Source organism: Pseudopodoces humilis, chromosome 19 (assembly GCF_049639895.1).
Source record: "Pseudopodoces humilis isolate 2021_Gansu_Grassland_sample_001 chromosome 19, ASM4963989v1, whole genome shotgun sequence".
NCBI lineage: Eukaryota > Metazoa > Chordata > Aves > Passeriformes > Paridae > Pseudopodoces > Pseudopodoces humilis.
In genome coordinates, this window is record NC_142218.1 from 3140244 (window position 1) to 3154977 (window position 14734).

Below are 14734 nucleotides of genomic sequence, written 5' to 3' on the forward strand. Positions count from 1 at the left end.
TTGCAGCATGGGAGTCCTTGCTTACGTTTCTCAACTGATTTGTTCCTACCGAGCCTGAGAGCGGCTCAGGTTGCTGTGTTGGGGTGTAGAGCAAGTCATGAGAGTGTCCTTGAAGCTCTTTCTCTCTGTGTTTTGGAAGGAAGTTTTGTGTCATGTGCTGCCTGGACTGCACTGCTGGTGTCCTGTAGGAAGGGGAAACCCTTCTCAAGGTGTTCATTCAGGGAGATTGGGAAACACAGTTCCATGCTGGGGTGCCTGCCATGGGCAGCAGTGGCATTTAGCCCTGAACAAAGCTTTGTGTGCTATTCTTAGGTGATCTCAAGATCCATTTTTGTATGAGGAAAGTAGGAGCTTAGCTGTGAGCTGGGAAGGATCACTGGTGACAGGCCTGCATCTAAAAGTTCATCACTCTGATCTTACAGGGACATACAAGCAGTTTTGACAGCAACAGCTCTCTGAATATCTGGCAGTTTTGAGGTCAGCTGAGGCTCTGAAATCTGGATCTCTGCATGTTCCCGCTGTGCTCACCTACCCAGAGCCCTTGGCTTCCTTGCCAATTGGTGTCTTGCTTTATTATTAATAATAAATTATTCAGAGAAGGGCAACAGAACTGGAGAGTCAGTCATATGAGGAGTGGCTGAGGGAGCTGGGAAGGAGGATCAGTCTTGAGAAAAGGAGGCTCACAGGGAACTTCTGGCTCTGCACAACTCTCTGACAGGTGGGGGCCGGCAGGTGAGGGTTGGGCTCTACTCCCAGGTTGCAAGGACAGGACAAGAGGAAATGGCCCCAAGCTGAGCCAGGGGAGGTTCAGTTTGGACAACAGGAGGAATTTCTTCCTGGAAAGGATGGTTCAGGCATTGTCAGGGGCTGCCCAGAGAGATGGTGGAGTCCCCATCGCTAGAGATGTCCAGGAAACAACAGGACGTGGTGCTCAGTGCTCTGGGCTGGGTGATAAGGTGGGGATCAGGCACAGGTTGGACTCTATGGTCTTGGAGGTCTTTTCCAATCTAAATGATTCTGTGATAAGAAGTTGATTAGCTAAAGCAGATTTCAGTTGATACTGCCATTATTTGTTCCTGGATCTGTTTTATCCATATTGCTGGCATCAGCTGCTGCCCTGCATACAAGCCTCAGTCTTGGTATCAGATTGCATAACCTTGGATCAGGATTTGCCCTGCTCTGAGCACAGAGCCAGTGCAAGGGGCTTTGCAGGTCCTGGTGAACCAGCAGCAGAATAGCTTTCCAGAAGTGACACATTTCTCATACGGAAGAATATTGCTTGTGAGGGGCCTGGAGTGTTGTCCTTCTCAGGGCACAGCTGTGTCAAGGACCACAGGCTCTGAGGCGAGGTTTGTGCTGCTGTTCCTTGAAAGCCAAGAACGCTCTGGCTCAGCTGATCAAGCTCAAATCCGCTTAGCAAGAAGGTACACACTTCATCTGCTGCAGGCCAGCTGTGAACAACGTGGATGTGGCATGAAACCAGAAGATATTTAGGTGCAGCTCTGGGAATCTCTGAAGACAGCAGTGTAATAATGGACTGACCAGGGATTTGTTGGCAAACTAACATGCTCCTGGTGCAGTCCCAAGAGCTGAGCGTCAGCACTGCTCTCACCCTCATAGGATTGCCAAGGCTTAGCTGAAACAATCAGAATGGAAAAAAGGAGTCCATTTTTCCGTCTGTATTTCATGTTTGCTATCCCTTGGAGCAGACACTTCCCTTAGCAAGACAGTCCCTATCCACTCTAAAAAGTGCTCTGTAGAAGGAAAATGTTTTCTTCCTCAGACATACAGATTTCCACCTCCTGCCATTACAAGTTATCAGCAGGAGTAGCTTCCTAACCCTGAGAAAAGATTTTGGTGTTGAGTCAGCTTTTTGTTCCATCCTTACAACAGCACCAACAAAACAACATTCACGTGAATATAATCCACTTGAGTAGCTCTAATTGTGTGGGTGTTAGCAGGCTTAGGCCTCTTCAGGGGAGGACAGTGAGGGAGTGTTGGAAAGCCTGGACATGCTTTGATTATGTAACAGGACCAGAGCTCTGTCATGCACTAGAAATGCTCAAAAAGTGGCTGTGTTGGACTTAAGCTGTGTTGGTGTCTGATTTTTTTTGTGTGACTGAAGATGAGTGAGAAGAAGGTAGATGTGATAATCGTTCTCCCTTTGCTTTTTCTTAGATAGCCCTACAGATTTTATTTTTCTGTCAAAATGAATTAAAGAAGAAACTTAGGAAGTTTTAAGGTAAAGTAGTAATTGAGAAGTTAATATAATTTTAATATGATTATACATATTAGTTGATCTATTTTTCTCTGAGAGCAAGGTCAGCAAAACAAACATTAGTAGCTCTGTTCTGATGTGATAGATCCTGTAGTGGGTTTGGAGAGCTGCTGGTGTCTAAGGTCTGTGTTAGAATTGTCCTGCTCTGGGAAGTGCTGTGGGGATTGGAGATTCAGGAGACCTGCTCCTTGTCTTGATAGACCAGCTCTTCTTCCAGTTCTGGTGAGCAGAGCTGTAGTCTGGGAGCTCTGGGAATGGTTAGGCCTGGCTGGAAGCTTTGGCATGTTTTATCCTAGGACAGTGTGTCCCTGGGTTCATTCCTGGCTTTTGGGCTGGCTGGAGAAGGGATGAGGGGCCCCATGCAGGGCTGGGGAGGATAGAGAAAGGGAATCTAGCTAAAGGAATCTTGATCTGCACTTGAAGGATCAAGGAACCTGGAAAGAGGCAGGACATAAGTGCACTTAAACAGACTTCTCCCAGCAGAGTTTCCTTTGAGGATTAATATCTGTGGGGCTCTGCCCTGTTTTTGATCAGAGCTCAGCTGGTGACTGACCACAGTGTGTTCTGCCCCGGAGCTGCAGGGCTGCAATTCTCAGCTTCTCCCTTGGAATGCTTTCCAGAATCTCCATGGGCCAGCAGCTGTGTTCCTGCAGAAGCTGTTGTGTTAAGACCAAAGCTTGCAGGGTCATTTGCCTTGGTTAGAGGCACGATTGAAGTTGTGTGAGGAGGGAGGTGGCTTAGCCAGGCTGATGGATGGTTGTTAGGAACTGGAAAGGAAAATGCAGTACAGAGCTGGGATGGTGGGACACTCCCCAAAATCCTGAATAATCATCCTCCTGGTAGTCTGTCAGAAATTACTTCCTATATTATTACTGTTCAGAGGAAAATTAAACATATAATTGCACAAATATTAGTTTCCTGGGTTTTTTTTAAAGGTACAGCTTAAAAGGCTTGAAGGAAAGGATGTGGAAAGGCTTCAGATTTATTAAAAATACGTAGAGACCGTGTGCTTGCATATCTTTGTCAAGATCCATAATCTTGTGCCTGTTTCCTTTTAAACTTTGAGGATGTTTGAATATATACTTCAGAAGTGGTCATGGAAAATCCCAAGAATGGAAATTCAGCTTTTTTAAAAAGCACTTCCAGTCTTAATGTATGGTTGCAATGAGAAATTGAATTAAAAAAACCTTCTAAGTGATGTGTCATAGCTGTGAAGTCTGTCACGGCAGGAACCCTTCAGTGCTGTGAAGGATGCCTGGACACCTGAGTCACTGGTTTTGCTTTCTGAGAGATGACAGCAAACGCCCTCCTGTAGCGAGCACTCAGCAAGACAGTGAAATGTTTGAAGGGTAAAATGTGAAACAGAGACACAATTTTATCAGGAAATTGTTTGCTCTGCCCTGGAGAGCAAAGAGAGGATTAGCTGCTGGTATTTCTTTGCTGTCACCATTGCTGGGCCTTCGGTTGGCAGTTTTGGGAAGACACAGGGAGGTGTCACTGACCACAGCTCAGCACAGGGGTGGAGGCAAGCTTAGGAAAATCAGAGGTTTGCTTTGTAGGGCAAGGAAAATTGTCACAGTGTGGAAAAAGAGGTGGGAAGGAAAATTCTCTCTGGAAGAGGAAGGGATTTGGGAGCGACTTTAGCTCCAGGAGATCTCAGGGCAGTAAGAAATCTTTTGGCAATGCTGGCAGCACAGTGCTGGGCACTTGCCAGGGCATGGACGCAGCGGTGGGGAGGAACTGCCCCTGTGCTGCTGGAGCAGCTGTGCCTGGAGGACGAGCAAAGGGGAGGGGGACAAGTGAAAGGGAGACTGGACTGATCAAGGGATGGATTTAGGCAAATATTAGTGCATAACTTCATGAAGATGCAGGTATTTTTCATAATTATTTATCGACCATCATGCAAATCGATGCTGTCAGGGCAGGTTTAGGCTGGATGTCAGGGCAAGGTTCTTCCCCAGAGGTGCTGGCACTGCCCAGGCTCCCCAGGGAATGGGCACGGCCCCGAGGCTGCCAGAGCTCCAGGAGCGTTTGGACAGCGCTGCCAGGGATGCCCAGGGTGGGGTTGTTGGGGGGTCTGGGCAGGGCTGGCTGATCCTGTGGGTCCCTCCCAGCTCAGGATATTCTGTGCTTCTTATTCTATAATTTTTGCAAATATTTAAAAATAACTGGATTAGAAGGAAATTTAAAATTTAAAATAAATAGTTGTGTGCAGTGTCTTTTTTCAGCCCATTGTATACTGTCAAGGAAAATTATGCACAAAAGTTATTTAAACTGTGTAGTCGGAAAGTGTTCCTATGGTAGTTAACAGTCTTTGGAGTCTGTGTCAGTCTCCTGGGAAATCCTGAGCTCCATTTCCATGGGAGTCTTTAAAGAGAAAACCACTCAGTCTGTTCTACCTTGCAGTCACAGGTGGGCTGGTGACACATTTTTTATCACTGAATTTAAAAGCTCTCTGCTTGCCCTTCCAGCAAATCCATGCTGGCACGGCTTCATGGCACAGCTGGAGCAGGGGGATGTGGATGGTCCTGGCCAGGTGGTGATCACCTGGCTGGGGAGCAGCATTCAGGAAAACCACGGGTGTAAAACCAGGATTGTCCAGACAGCTTTGGACTGGGACACAGCTTGGGAGCTGTGGATGAGCTGATTTGTGCTGCTGTGTTTTCAGGGATCTGGAGCAGAAGCACCCCGGGGAGCCCCACTGTGCCTTCCTCGGGTTTCTCTGTGAGCCAGAGCTGGATGTGTTGTAGCAATCTGGGAAGTGACTGTGTTGAGTCCTGGTGTTTGTCCCAGTTTGGTTTGCTGTACCTGTCTCTTAGGGAGGTTTATATGCCGCTGCTCTTGTTTTCCCAGGAAGTGATCCTTGCTGTGTTGTGTCCTAACACCAGTAAGGTGTGACAATTCCAAAGCCAGCTGCCAGCACTTAGGGAGGTCCTGGCTTTTAATGGATACCTCTTCCAGCTGGGCTGCTACAGCCTCTACTTCTTGAGTTTTGTTGCAAGATTTCAGGTATTTTATCCATGGCTTTTCAGTGAATAAAGAATATCAGTGTTGGATTGCATTTTTTGTGCTTGAATGAGACCAAAAATTCCACAGAGGAAAGGAGACCCAAAAGACCCAGTGCTGATTTTGATGACTATTCAGTAAAATTTCCCCAAAAAGAAAACCATTTTTGCTTATAAATGAAAAGCATTGACTAGCTGCTGTTATGGAAAATAGGAGATGCAGTTTTTAACCAAAATGGCTGTGAAGAAAGACAGCTCCACAAAGTCTGATTGAATTTTAATCCCTTCCCAGAATCCAAAATCTTTGCATTGGCAAATACCACCCAGCCACAATGGAAATATCCAGAGCCAGGGCAGCCTCAAATACAGAGCAGGGGCCACAAGCCAGAGCTTGCAGTGAAACCAAAGACATGTTAAATCAGGAGAAAGAAATCCTTTTCTTTTATATATTTTTTTTTTCTTTTGAAAGCAGTTATATGATGATGAGAGCAAGGAAATGTTTGCTTCACTCTTTCAGAATTTCAGTTCTGAAAGTTTCCTGTGGCCACCACTTGGAGCCTGGGGCTGGGAGAGGAAGCCCTGCTAGTACAGAAATGGGAGTGGAGGTGGCTCAGATGGATCCTGCCCCAAACCAAGAAGCATACATGTGATTAACAATGTGGTGTTAAACCCAACACAAGGTTTTAATGTTAATTAAAGGGTTTTGGACTTTCCTGAGAGCATTTAAGTGCTGGATTCTGTTCTGTGCTACTGGAACCTGAGATTGCAGCCTGTGCACGTCATCCCTGCCTGTGGTATCTTCCACATCAGTTGGAGCTGGAGAGTTGGACTCTTTCCCTGGCATTTTGCTGTGTGTTCTTTGCACTTTGCCCAGCAGTTAATCCCGTTCCTTCCACCGCCTGTGGGTTTGTTCTCCTCCCACACCTGGGATGTGGCAGTGGTAGAGCTCCTTTGGCTCCCTCTGTGCTTGGTATCTCAAGGGGAGATGGAATCTGTGACTTCCAAGGAGCTGACCCAGAGCCCAAATGATGAGAAGTCATTTTGGCTTTCTGGTTTGGTTCTCTGCTATTTCTCCTGCTCAGAAGGAAACTGTTTCACTCTCCAGCAGTGCTGGTTGATTCCTCTGACTGAGAAATCAGAAAGCAGGGAGAAGTTAAAAACTGGAGAGAATTTTATGTCCCAGGTGTGCTTATGCTGCTTCAATCACTTGGCTTGTAGAAAGAAAACCTGGTACTTCAAGACCCTTGAAGTTCTTATTTAGCTAAAAATTTAGGTATTTCATCAGGAAAAGAATCCTAAGTACTTGGGAATCTTAGAAAGAGAGTGAGGACCCACATCAGCTACATTGCCAGGCTGAGTTCTCAGCTTGAATCAGGTCTCTGGTCTTCTGTATAACCAGCAGAGAATAGGGTTAAATTCTCAGTCAGAATTTGGAGTATATTTGCATATAATTGTCTAATCAGGAATTGAATGACCCTTTGGAATTGTGCACTGAAATGTGTCTGAGAACAATGTCTTGGCTGAAAGAATAAGAAGCGAGATTTAAGCAGGTGGGAGGGAAATGTCACCTAACCACAGAAGGGTGCAGAATGAGAGCACCTTAGGAGTCCAGGCCTAGGAGTAAGAGCAAACCCACAAATGTGCCAGGGAGGGTCAGGCTGGATGTCAGGGCAAGGTTCTTCCCCAGAGGTGCTGGCACTGCCCAGGCTCCCCAGGGAATGGGCACGGCCCCGAGGCTGCCAGAGCTCCAGGAGCGTTTGGACAGCGCTGCCAGGGATGCCCAGGGTGGGGTTGTTGGGGGGTCTGGGCAGGGCCAGGGCTGGGCTGGCTGATCCTGTGGGTCCCTCCCACCTCAGGATATTCTGTTTACTAAAGTTTGCCTTGAGGTGATGACCAGAGGATTGGAGGGTTTTTTATTTGTTGTTTTTATTTGGAGGGCACATAAAACATTTGTAAACCCAGCCAAAAATCCTGCTGGAATTGTTTGCTTTACCTTCTCCTGTGCACAAGGGTAAGTCCTTGTGTTGGGGTTGGTGTAGGTACCTCTGAAGTACCAGAAAAGAAAGGAGTTGAGTTAAAGTTTGGTCAGCATTGACTGGGTGATGGATTTTAATTGAATGTCCTGAGCTCCTCCTTGACAGATCTCCTGGCATTAACCTGGAAGTATTCAGGCTTCAAAACATCTTCTGTGGATTTTAAGCAGAATATTTTAGTCTTGTGCTGCTACTTTTATTTTTAGGTGTTAAACATAGTGATGAAAATAGGATTTATTTTTTTTTACTTTAGGGAAGAAGGAAGAACATTGAAGAAAGTTTGGAGAGCTATTGTAACGAATGCCAAGTGTTCTTTTTTTGTGGTTTCTCAGGATAATGCCAGCATTGTTGTTCTGCTATTTTAGTTGGTGATCTCCATTTACAACCAGCCCAAGACTAAAGAGGGAATTTTCTATCTTTGATATGTTCCTGCTTGTAAATCTTTGTGGTTTGGGTCATTGCTGTGACCAATGACTTCAGGGACTTGGCTGAGGAAATACTCCTTTCTAGCTGAATGCATCAAGTAATGAAGCCTTTCCAGCCTCAGCATTCTACACCTTTGACCAGTGTAATTTGAGATAGTGTCAGGGCACCCATTTCCTCCTCCACTGACCTGTCAATTGGAGTTCTGCTAATGGAATTGTTTAGAGGCTAATGTGTTCCCATTTAAAAATACACAATCAATATAAAAGTACAGAATGAGATTATGTACTCTAAATGACATCTGCTTTAAGCCCTGTGCTGCTTAAGATATTTTGCATCTGTAAAATTCTGCAGCTACCTCTCCTGGATAAATTGCTGCATGGAAAAAGGTACTGCTAGCTCTTTTCCCAGGATGGTGATAAGGTTATTTTCCTGGTTATGAAGTATTGGACACATGGGAATCACTTTTTTTCCTTCCTTGCAGATCACGGAGGCCTTGTTGAAGGAAAGGGATAAACAGGCAAAATGGAATGGGATCCCCTTGCTGTTGCAGAAACTGTATGAGCACAGCCACCCAAACAGCGACTTCTCCCAGTGCCAAAGCATCCTAAAGGTAATGGCTGCACCCTTCTTCCTAAAGCTTGAGATAATTTTGTTGTGGCTTTCTTTAAAGTCTACTGTGATCATACTCTATTCATTTTTCAAGCTGCATGATGGTATCTGTCCAAAATTGGCTGGTAAGTAAGAGCTGGGTGTGCAGGTAATGATTAGTCAGTGGATCACACAGATAGTGGAAGAAAATTGTGTTTACACTGATGAAGAGTTTTCTTTTTGAACCATCTCTTTATTTTTTCTCTACATGCAGGAAATTTCTCCTCTCCTTTCAATGGAAGCCATGGTTTATGTCACAGAGGACAGAAAAGCTGCTCAAGAGTCCAGTTTCCCAAACACATACACATTTGACTTGTTTGGAGGAGTCGATGTAAGTGTGGTTTTTCAGTATCAAAAGATCTGTATGATAATCATCCCACTGAAAAATCTCTTTAGTGAGGTCTTTGAAGCATCTAAATGCAAACTACAGAATGGCTTTACCAATTTAGTGTTAAGCATTAGATTTCTTCCTCTTTCTGTTAATCAGAATAAGAAAAGGATGTATTTTTCAAGGTATTACATCCAAAGTGAGGTGTTTTGTTCTTATATGATATAGAATACCTGGCTATTTCTTTAGTCAGTCTGTTTTTACCTTAAAAAAATGAGACTTTTAGTTCTGAATGAAGACAATTTCAAATGATTCCTGATTGTGAGATAAAATAACACAATTGGCATTGGAGCAGTGAGAATTTCACTTAACACTGGGGGGTCTGTGGCAGTTTAAGCACTCCAAGACTCTGTCTTAACCATATTGTCTGTGTTTATTGCTTCATCTGTGGCAAAGTTTTTAAACAAAACTGGAAGATTTCTGTGGCCATCCTGGCAATTTGTTATTTTGTTTATTTGCTTGAATTCTACATTGCACAAATACCCATTTGCTCAGTTTTATGGTGCCTTACTCTGGCTCGGTTTTCATTAGAAATGTATAATTTTTATTTTCCAGTGAACTAATTGACTCTATTTAGTTTAGCTAAACAGATTTTGCCATTTATTTCTTGTCACACTTAGCTTACTTTTACTTAAAGGTGCTGTTTATGTTGTTTTGAAATGATGCTGCTTTGGTTGCTGCTGTCAGTTGAGGGCAAAAACCTTCAGCTACCCGAGCAGATGTGAACACTGTGAAAATATTTTAAATTTCCCTTGTTTTTAAAGGGAAATAGTGGTACTTCTGTAGAAATTATTTTAATGTAGTGCACAGAATCTGTGTGTTGGAGGCAAGTTTTTGGTTTGATTGGCTGGGACTTGGTTGTTTTTTTCTCCTTGGGCTGGAGATGGTGAGTATCAGATCTACAGTAATTACCTGGTGCTATGGTCAGAGATTTGGCTGATAGAGGTGAGTTTAATGTGATTAAAGGTAGTGATGGAAGCCAGTGCTGTGTGTTTTCAAAAATCCTACTCTAGGATTTGAAAGGGAAGAAGTTGGATCTGCTGGTGCTGTGTGTGCCATGTGATGATTTTATGTTGCAATGTTTTGAGCAGTGGAACATGAGTAACTTTGAAGGACACACAGTTTGCAGTCCACACTCTAGGCTACAATGTGTGAGAGTTGAAGTATTTTTGGATTCTGACAGCCTTTACATCTAGGAAGAACAAAACCAGCTCAGTGGCTCCTTCCTTTATGTGAATCCAGGTAAAATAAGGCCTGAGGGTGCAAATACACAAATCTCATGGATTTTATATATAAATGTAACCCCATCCCAAAGAACACGATCTTATCATTCCCTTTCTGCTCCTTCTGCCTCTGGTGAGAGGCAGAAAACCCAAGAATTAAAGCATAAACCTATAAACCCCAAACTTTGAGGTGTGCTTCTAAAACATAAGCCATTAATATGAGATCTGTATTACTGCAGTCATTTTTCTCTACCCTATTAATGCTACATCTACTACTACAAATTCTGCTAGAAAATATATATTCCTCTTAAAAGTTGCCTATTTATTTATTTATTTGTCAGAGCTTTTAATGTAGCTTCCAGTGATGTCAGGTGGTTTTCTCTGTGTCTGGATCAGTAGTTCATTAAAAGAAGGGTAATGTTAAGATGAGACAAATAGATCAAGTTGTAAGCTCTTAAATATCTTGTGAGTTGGCACTGACTGGGTGATGCCTGCACTGCTGCTAACAATTTTAAAATTTTTTATTTTAATTTTAAAACCACTGGCATTTGCAGTAGCTCTTTCAGAAGTCATCAGTTCCTTCTGTTTGCCAGCTTTCATTTTTAAATAAAGTGCTGTTTTTTCAAATGTTTTAAGGTAAACCAGTAGAACAGACTAGAGCAACTAAAGATGAGTTGTACATCAGTCAGAACCACATTCCTGATCTTGGAAAGCTGATTGTCCATTCATTAAATAGAAATATAAATGTGAATATACATACGGGGTGCTATACACAAGCAGTGGCTTTTGGAGCTGCTAAATTCTATCTGGACCTGAAATGTTTTTGAAGCCCAGCAAGATTTAGGGAAAGCCTTTGCAAAATTTGCATCTCTTTGCAGATTATTGCTAAAGATTCCTTATTTTAAGAGATGTGTGATCACCATCCTTGATGTTATCTGGAGGCATGTGAAATTACGCTCCTTGCAAGCTCAAATTCTTTAAAATTTGCCAGTGGGAGACTATTTTGTAGAGCTCTTACTGTTTCTTCAGGGTAAATGCAACTATTATTTGTCATTCTGATTTTGACACCAGTGGGGGTTTGATTGTAGAGCCTTCATTATTCACCTCTGTGACTTCAGCAGGGGCAGGTTTGGGTTTGTCACTGACAAATTAATTGGTTATTTGTATCTCAGTGATCATTCCCTTAATTCTTTGTCTTATTTTTACAGCTTTTAGTAGAAATCCTCATGAGACCAACTCTTATTACACAGAAAAAGAAGCAGAAAAGTAAGTAAATAGGTGGTTTATCTCTTTTTCTTTTCCCCAATTTTGCCTGGTGTTTCTGTTTCAGACAGAAATTGTTCTATTTTTCTGTTATTCTCTTTCCATCCCAGCAATTTCCTGTTGATTCATTTAGGAGTGAATCATTGGTTTCTTTGTTCTCCGTGGTACTGATTCGTGCTGGGATTTGGGAGCGTCACCTGTTTCTGGCACAGTTCCGGAGATTCACGCACTCAGCACAACTCACTTGACTCAAAGCACTAAATCTGCAATCAGTGGAAACTCTTACTATTCCTGTGGCTACAGCTACAGTGAAAAATTATTAATAATAAGCCACAAAGCATTGTTTATGTAATGGGAGCTACAGAGATTGTGAGATGAGTAGCTCAGGAAAACAGCACACTTTCTGTTACGTGACTGCTCATTTCCACATTGCTGTGAGGAGAGGGGGTGCAGTGGCTTCAGCTCAACTTTCCTGCTGGAGCAGCTTGGCTGCAGTGTTTTCATTTCCCCTGTTTGGGATTCTGCTGGTTCCCTGAGCCCTGCTGAGGGAAGGGAATGTCATGGTGCACCCTGTGCCTGCCAGCCAGGGAACTTCAAAGGTGAAGTGACTTGAACTGGAGCTTTAGGCAATAGAAGGTCTGTAGTAAAAAGATATTTTAAATATTAAAATGCTGTGGTAAAGCAGATTGAAAGATTTTCTATGAAGTCCAGGTGTTGAGAAAACAAGCATGAGTTTCCAGTGGAGAAAACTGCATGAACTGTCATTTTTTTCCCCCATACAAAAATAATTTAGCATGTGAACAGGTTGGATGTAGAGTGTTTCTTGTGGCTTCAGTCCCATAAAGCATTTGCACGAATGCTCTGAGCTGGCAGCCTGAAATTGTCACCTATCCTGTAGCTCTCCATGTCCCTCCCACAGCCACTGGGGTTCCTTGGCAGGGAATGGCTGCTGACTGTCTGCTCTCTCCTTTGCAGTAAGCGATGACCTCATCAAGGACTGTTTAAGCATACTGTACAACACCTGTATATGTGTAAGTACAACTCTCCTGGTCACTTTTTGCATGTGCTACTTGATAAGACAACAAACAGACTCTTTTAAGTGTAATTTGAACTTACTCTGAAGCTTTACATAAAAATTCCTTCAGTTAAATACAGGATCACTCTCTATTTTGATGTGTTGCTCATATAATTTGTTTTCTGAGCTGCACTGTCATGCTGAAGTTTCCTTGTTTGGATCTTTCTGTCTCTGTCTTTCCATTGGAAAGCTGTGCCAGCCTTTGTTATGTTCCAGCTTAAAATCTGGAGCTGGGAGTGGATGCCTGTTGAGCCCAGCTACAGCTGGTCTTGTTCAGAACTGGGGCTGGCAGAGGGTTTTAAATTTGATCCTGAAACTCCATGTGCTGGATTTTAGTTCAGTTCAGTCATGGCAGATAAGTGCAAAGGAAGGTGCTGTGTTAAAGGCCTCTGGAAATACCTTGTCATTAAAATCCTGAAGCTAAAAGCAAAGGCCTCAGATTATGCATGCAGGGAACATTCTCAGGATTGTTTACTTCATCACACACCTCATTATGCCATAACCTAGGGAACATTATTTAACAAAAATTAAAAAAAGAGCCAGTTAGTGGCTTGGAGCTCTTCCAAAAACATCAGTCTAATCTCCAGAGTTTGAGTCTTACCTAGATCATGTCTCACTGATAAGGATCTGTGTGCACACGGGAGGGGGAAGAGAGGGAACACTTTTTTCCTTGGCTTGGATGATTTATTTTTTTATCTGCAGGTAATGCAACTTTTGCAAACTGAGAATAGCATGATATGCTAAAAAACAATTTTGCAATTTCTAGACTAGCTGCTCTGTTTTAATTCACTTTGGTATTATTGCTGGGATTGGATGAGAACTGTCCAGGATCACAGAAATGGTCTGTGGGCAATATTAGCTATTTTTATGCTTATCTGCAAATACTGGGGGATTATCTTTGGTTCTGTGAATACTTGGAATATGTCAGTCATGGATAAGACACAGTTTTGCAAGCAGTGGGGATGTAGTTATGAGTTCCAGGAAAGCCTGGCTGTGCTCTCAGCAGAGCTCAGAGCATGAAGGGCAGCTTTAAACTTGGGTTTTCATGCCTCAGCCTGACTTAGGAGTTCATCACCCCGTTCTTTTATGCCAGTGCTTGACACAGGTTGCTCAGACAGAGCAGTGCTGAGGGCTCAGGAGCTGCTGTGTGTGCAGACCATGGCAGGGAGCTGATCACACTTTGTATGGCAAAGCAGAGCCAGGTCCCTGTGGTGTGTGCCCAGGCAGGCAGGGTTGGCTTTAGACCCAGACAAGGAAACGGCTGCCATGAGCTGAAACCTCATCCCAGCAGTGTTGCCGGCACCATGCTGACTTCAGACAAGGACTGGAGATGGTTTTGGTTGCCACAAACACAGCATTTCCTGGTTTCAGGAGCAGCTGGCTCAGCCTGTAGGGCTGTGCTGCATGTGCTGTGCCCCGTGGCTGCTCGGGTGGGCTCTCACGGGCTCTGTGTGCGCTCATTTCCAGACGGAAGGAGTCACAAGGCGGCTGGCAGAGAGAAATGACTTTGTGTTGTTCCTGTTTACACTGATGACAAACAAAAAGACATTCCTACAAACTGCAACGCTGATTGAAGATATCCTGGGAGTTAAAAAGGTTGGTTAATACTTTCTTAATATCATTTGTATGGCTTTCCAGCCCAGTAGAGGAGAGACAGCTGTTTTTTTGAAGAGTTGCTGAGGATAGTTCTCTAAGCTGCCATTCTCAGTTCTTGCAGCTTGTTTGAAACCTGCCTGTTTCCAGTGGTAAATAACTTCAATCACTTTTCATAAAGAAGCCAAACTATTCATATGGTGTTATACTTGTAGTGCTTTTACCCAGTTCAGAGAATGATGGCAGCTATGTCCCCATGATCTGAGTCCCTCACTGTCATTAAAGAACAGCCCATACTACAAATAAAGAAGATAAATTCAGTTTTCATCCTTGCCTGCTGATTGTATTTCACATACTTTACTTGTCTTCCTCACATCTGGGAGGTTTCCTCTGTATTTCTGGGTGTTTGTCACCTCTGAGAAGTTGTAGGCTGGGGACATGGGGCACTTAAATCTTCTGCACCAACCTGGTTATTGAACTTATTTACCAGCAGCATTGCATCTCAGTACCCTGATGTGATGCAAGTAAAATATTTGAGGTATAACCTTGGGAAAACCTTGATTGGAAAGTGACTGTGTACATTTTGTGGAGAAGGCCAGGAGTCTGTAACTTGATACTTTATTATTTAGAGTAAGATTGAGATTGATGTACTTCCTGAAATAGGAAACAAGCTTAGTTTATCTGAACAAAAATGTGGGGGTTTTTTTCTGAAAGCTGTTTTCAACATCTTTATTTAAAAGAACTTCTGATGAAAAGACTGAGAAATAATTTAGAAGTTCTTATCTGTGAATTTCAAAGAAAA

The 14734-nt window shown here is 43.4% G+C and overlaps 1 protein-coding gene across 3 annotated transcripts in view; it reads left to right on the forward strand.

The window, feature by feature from the left end:
* TRPC4AP (transient receptor potential cation channel subfamily C member 4 associated protein) overlaps positions 1-14734 on the forward strand; it is a 34335-nt gene that overhangs the window by 2649 nt on the left and 16952 nt on the right. For 2 of the 3 annotated variants that reach the window (XM_005532862.3, XM_014261405.2), the window contains exons 2-6: positions 8224-8352; positions 8605-8721; positions 11210-11267; positions 12240-12295; positions 13807-13935. In XM_005532862.3, coding sequence (XP_005532919.2) covers positions 8224-8352; positions 8605-8721; positions 11210-11267; positions 12240-12295; positions 13807-13935 — 489 coding nt within the window. Of the gene's footprint in view, positions 1-2110; positions 2141-8223; positions 8353-8604; positions 8722-11209; positions 11268-12239; positions 12296-13806; positions 13936-14734 lie in introns of those variants that run through there. The other variant, XM_088064462.1, reaches the window with a different exon arrangement.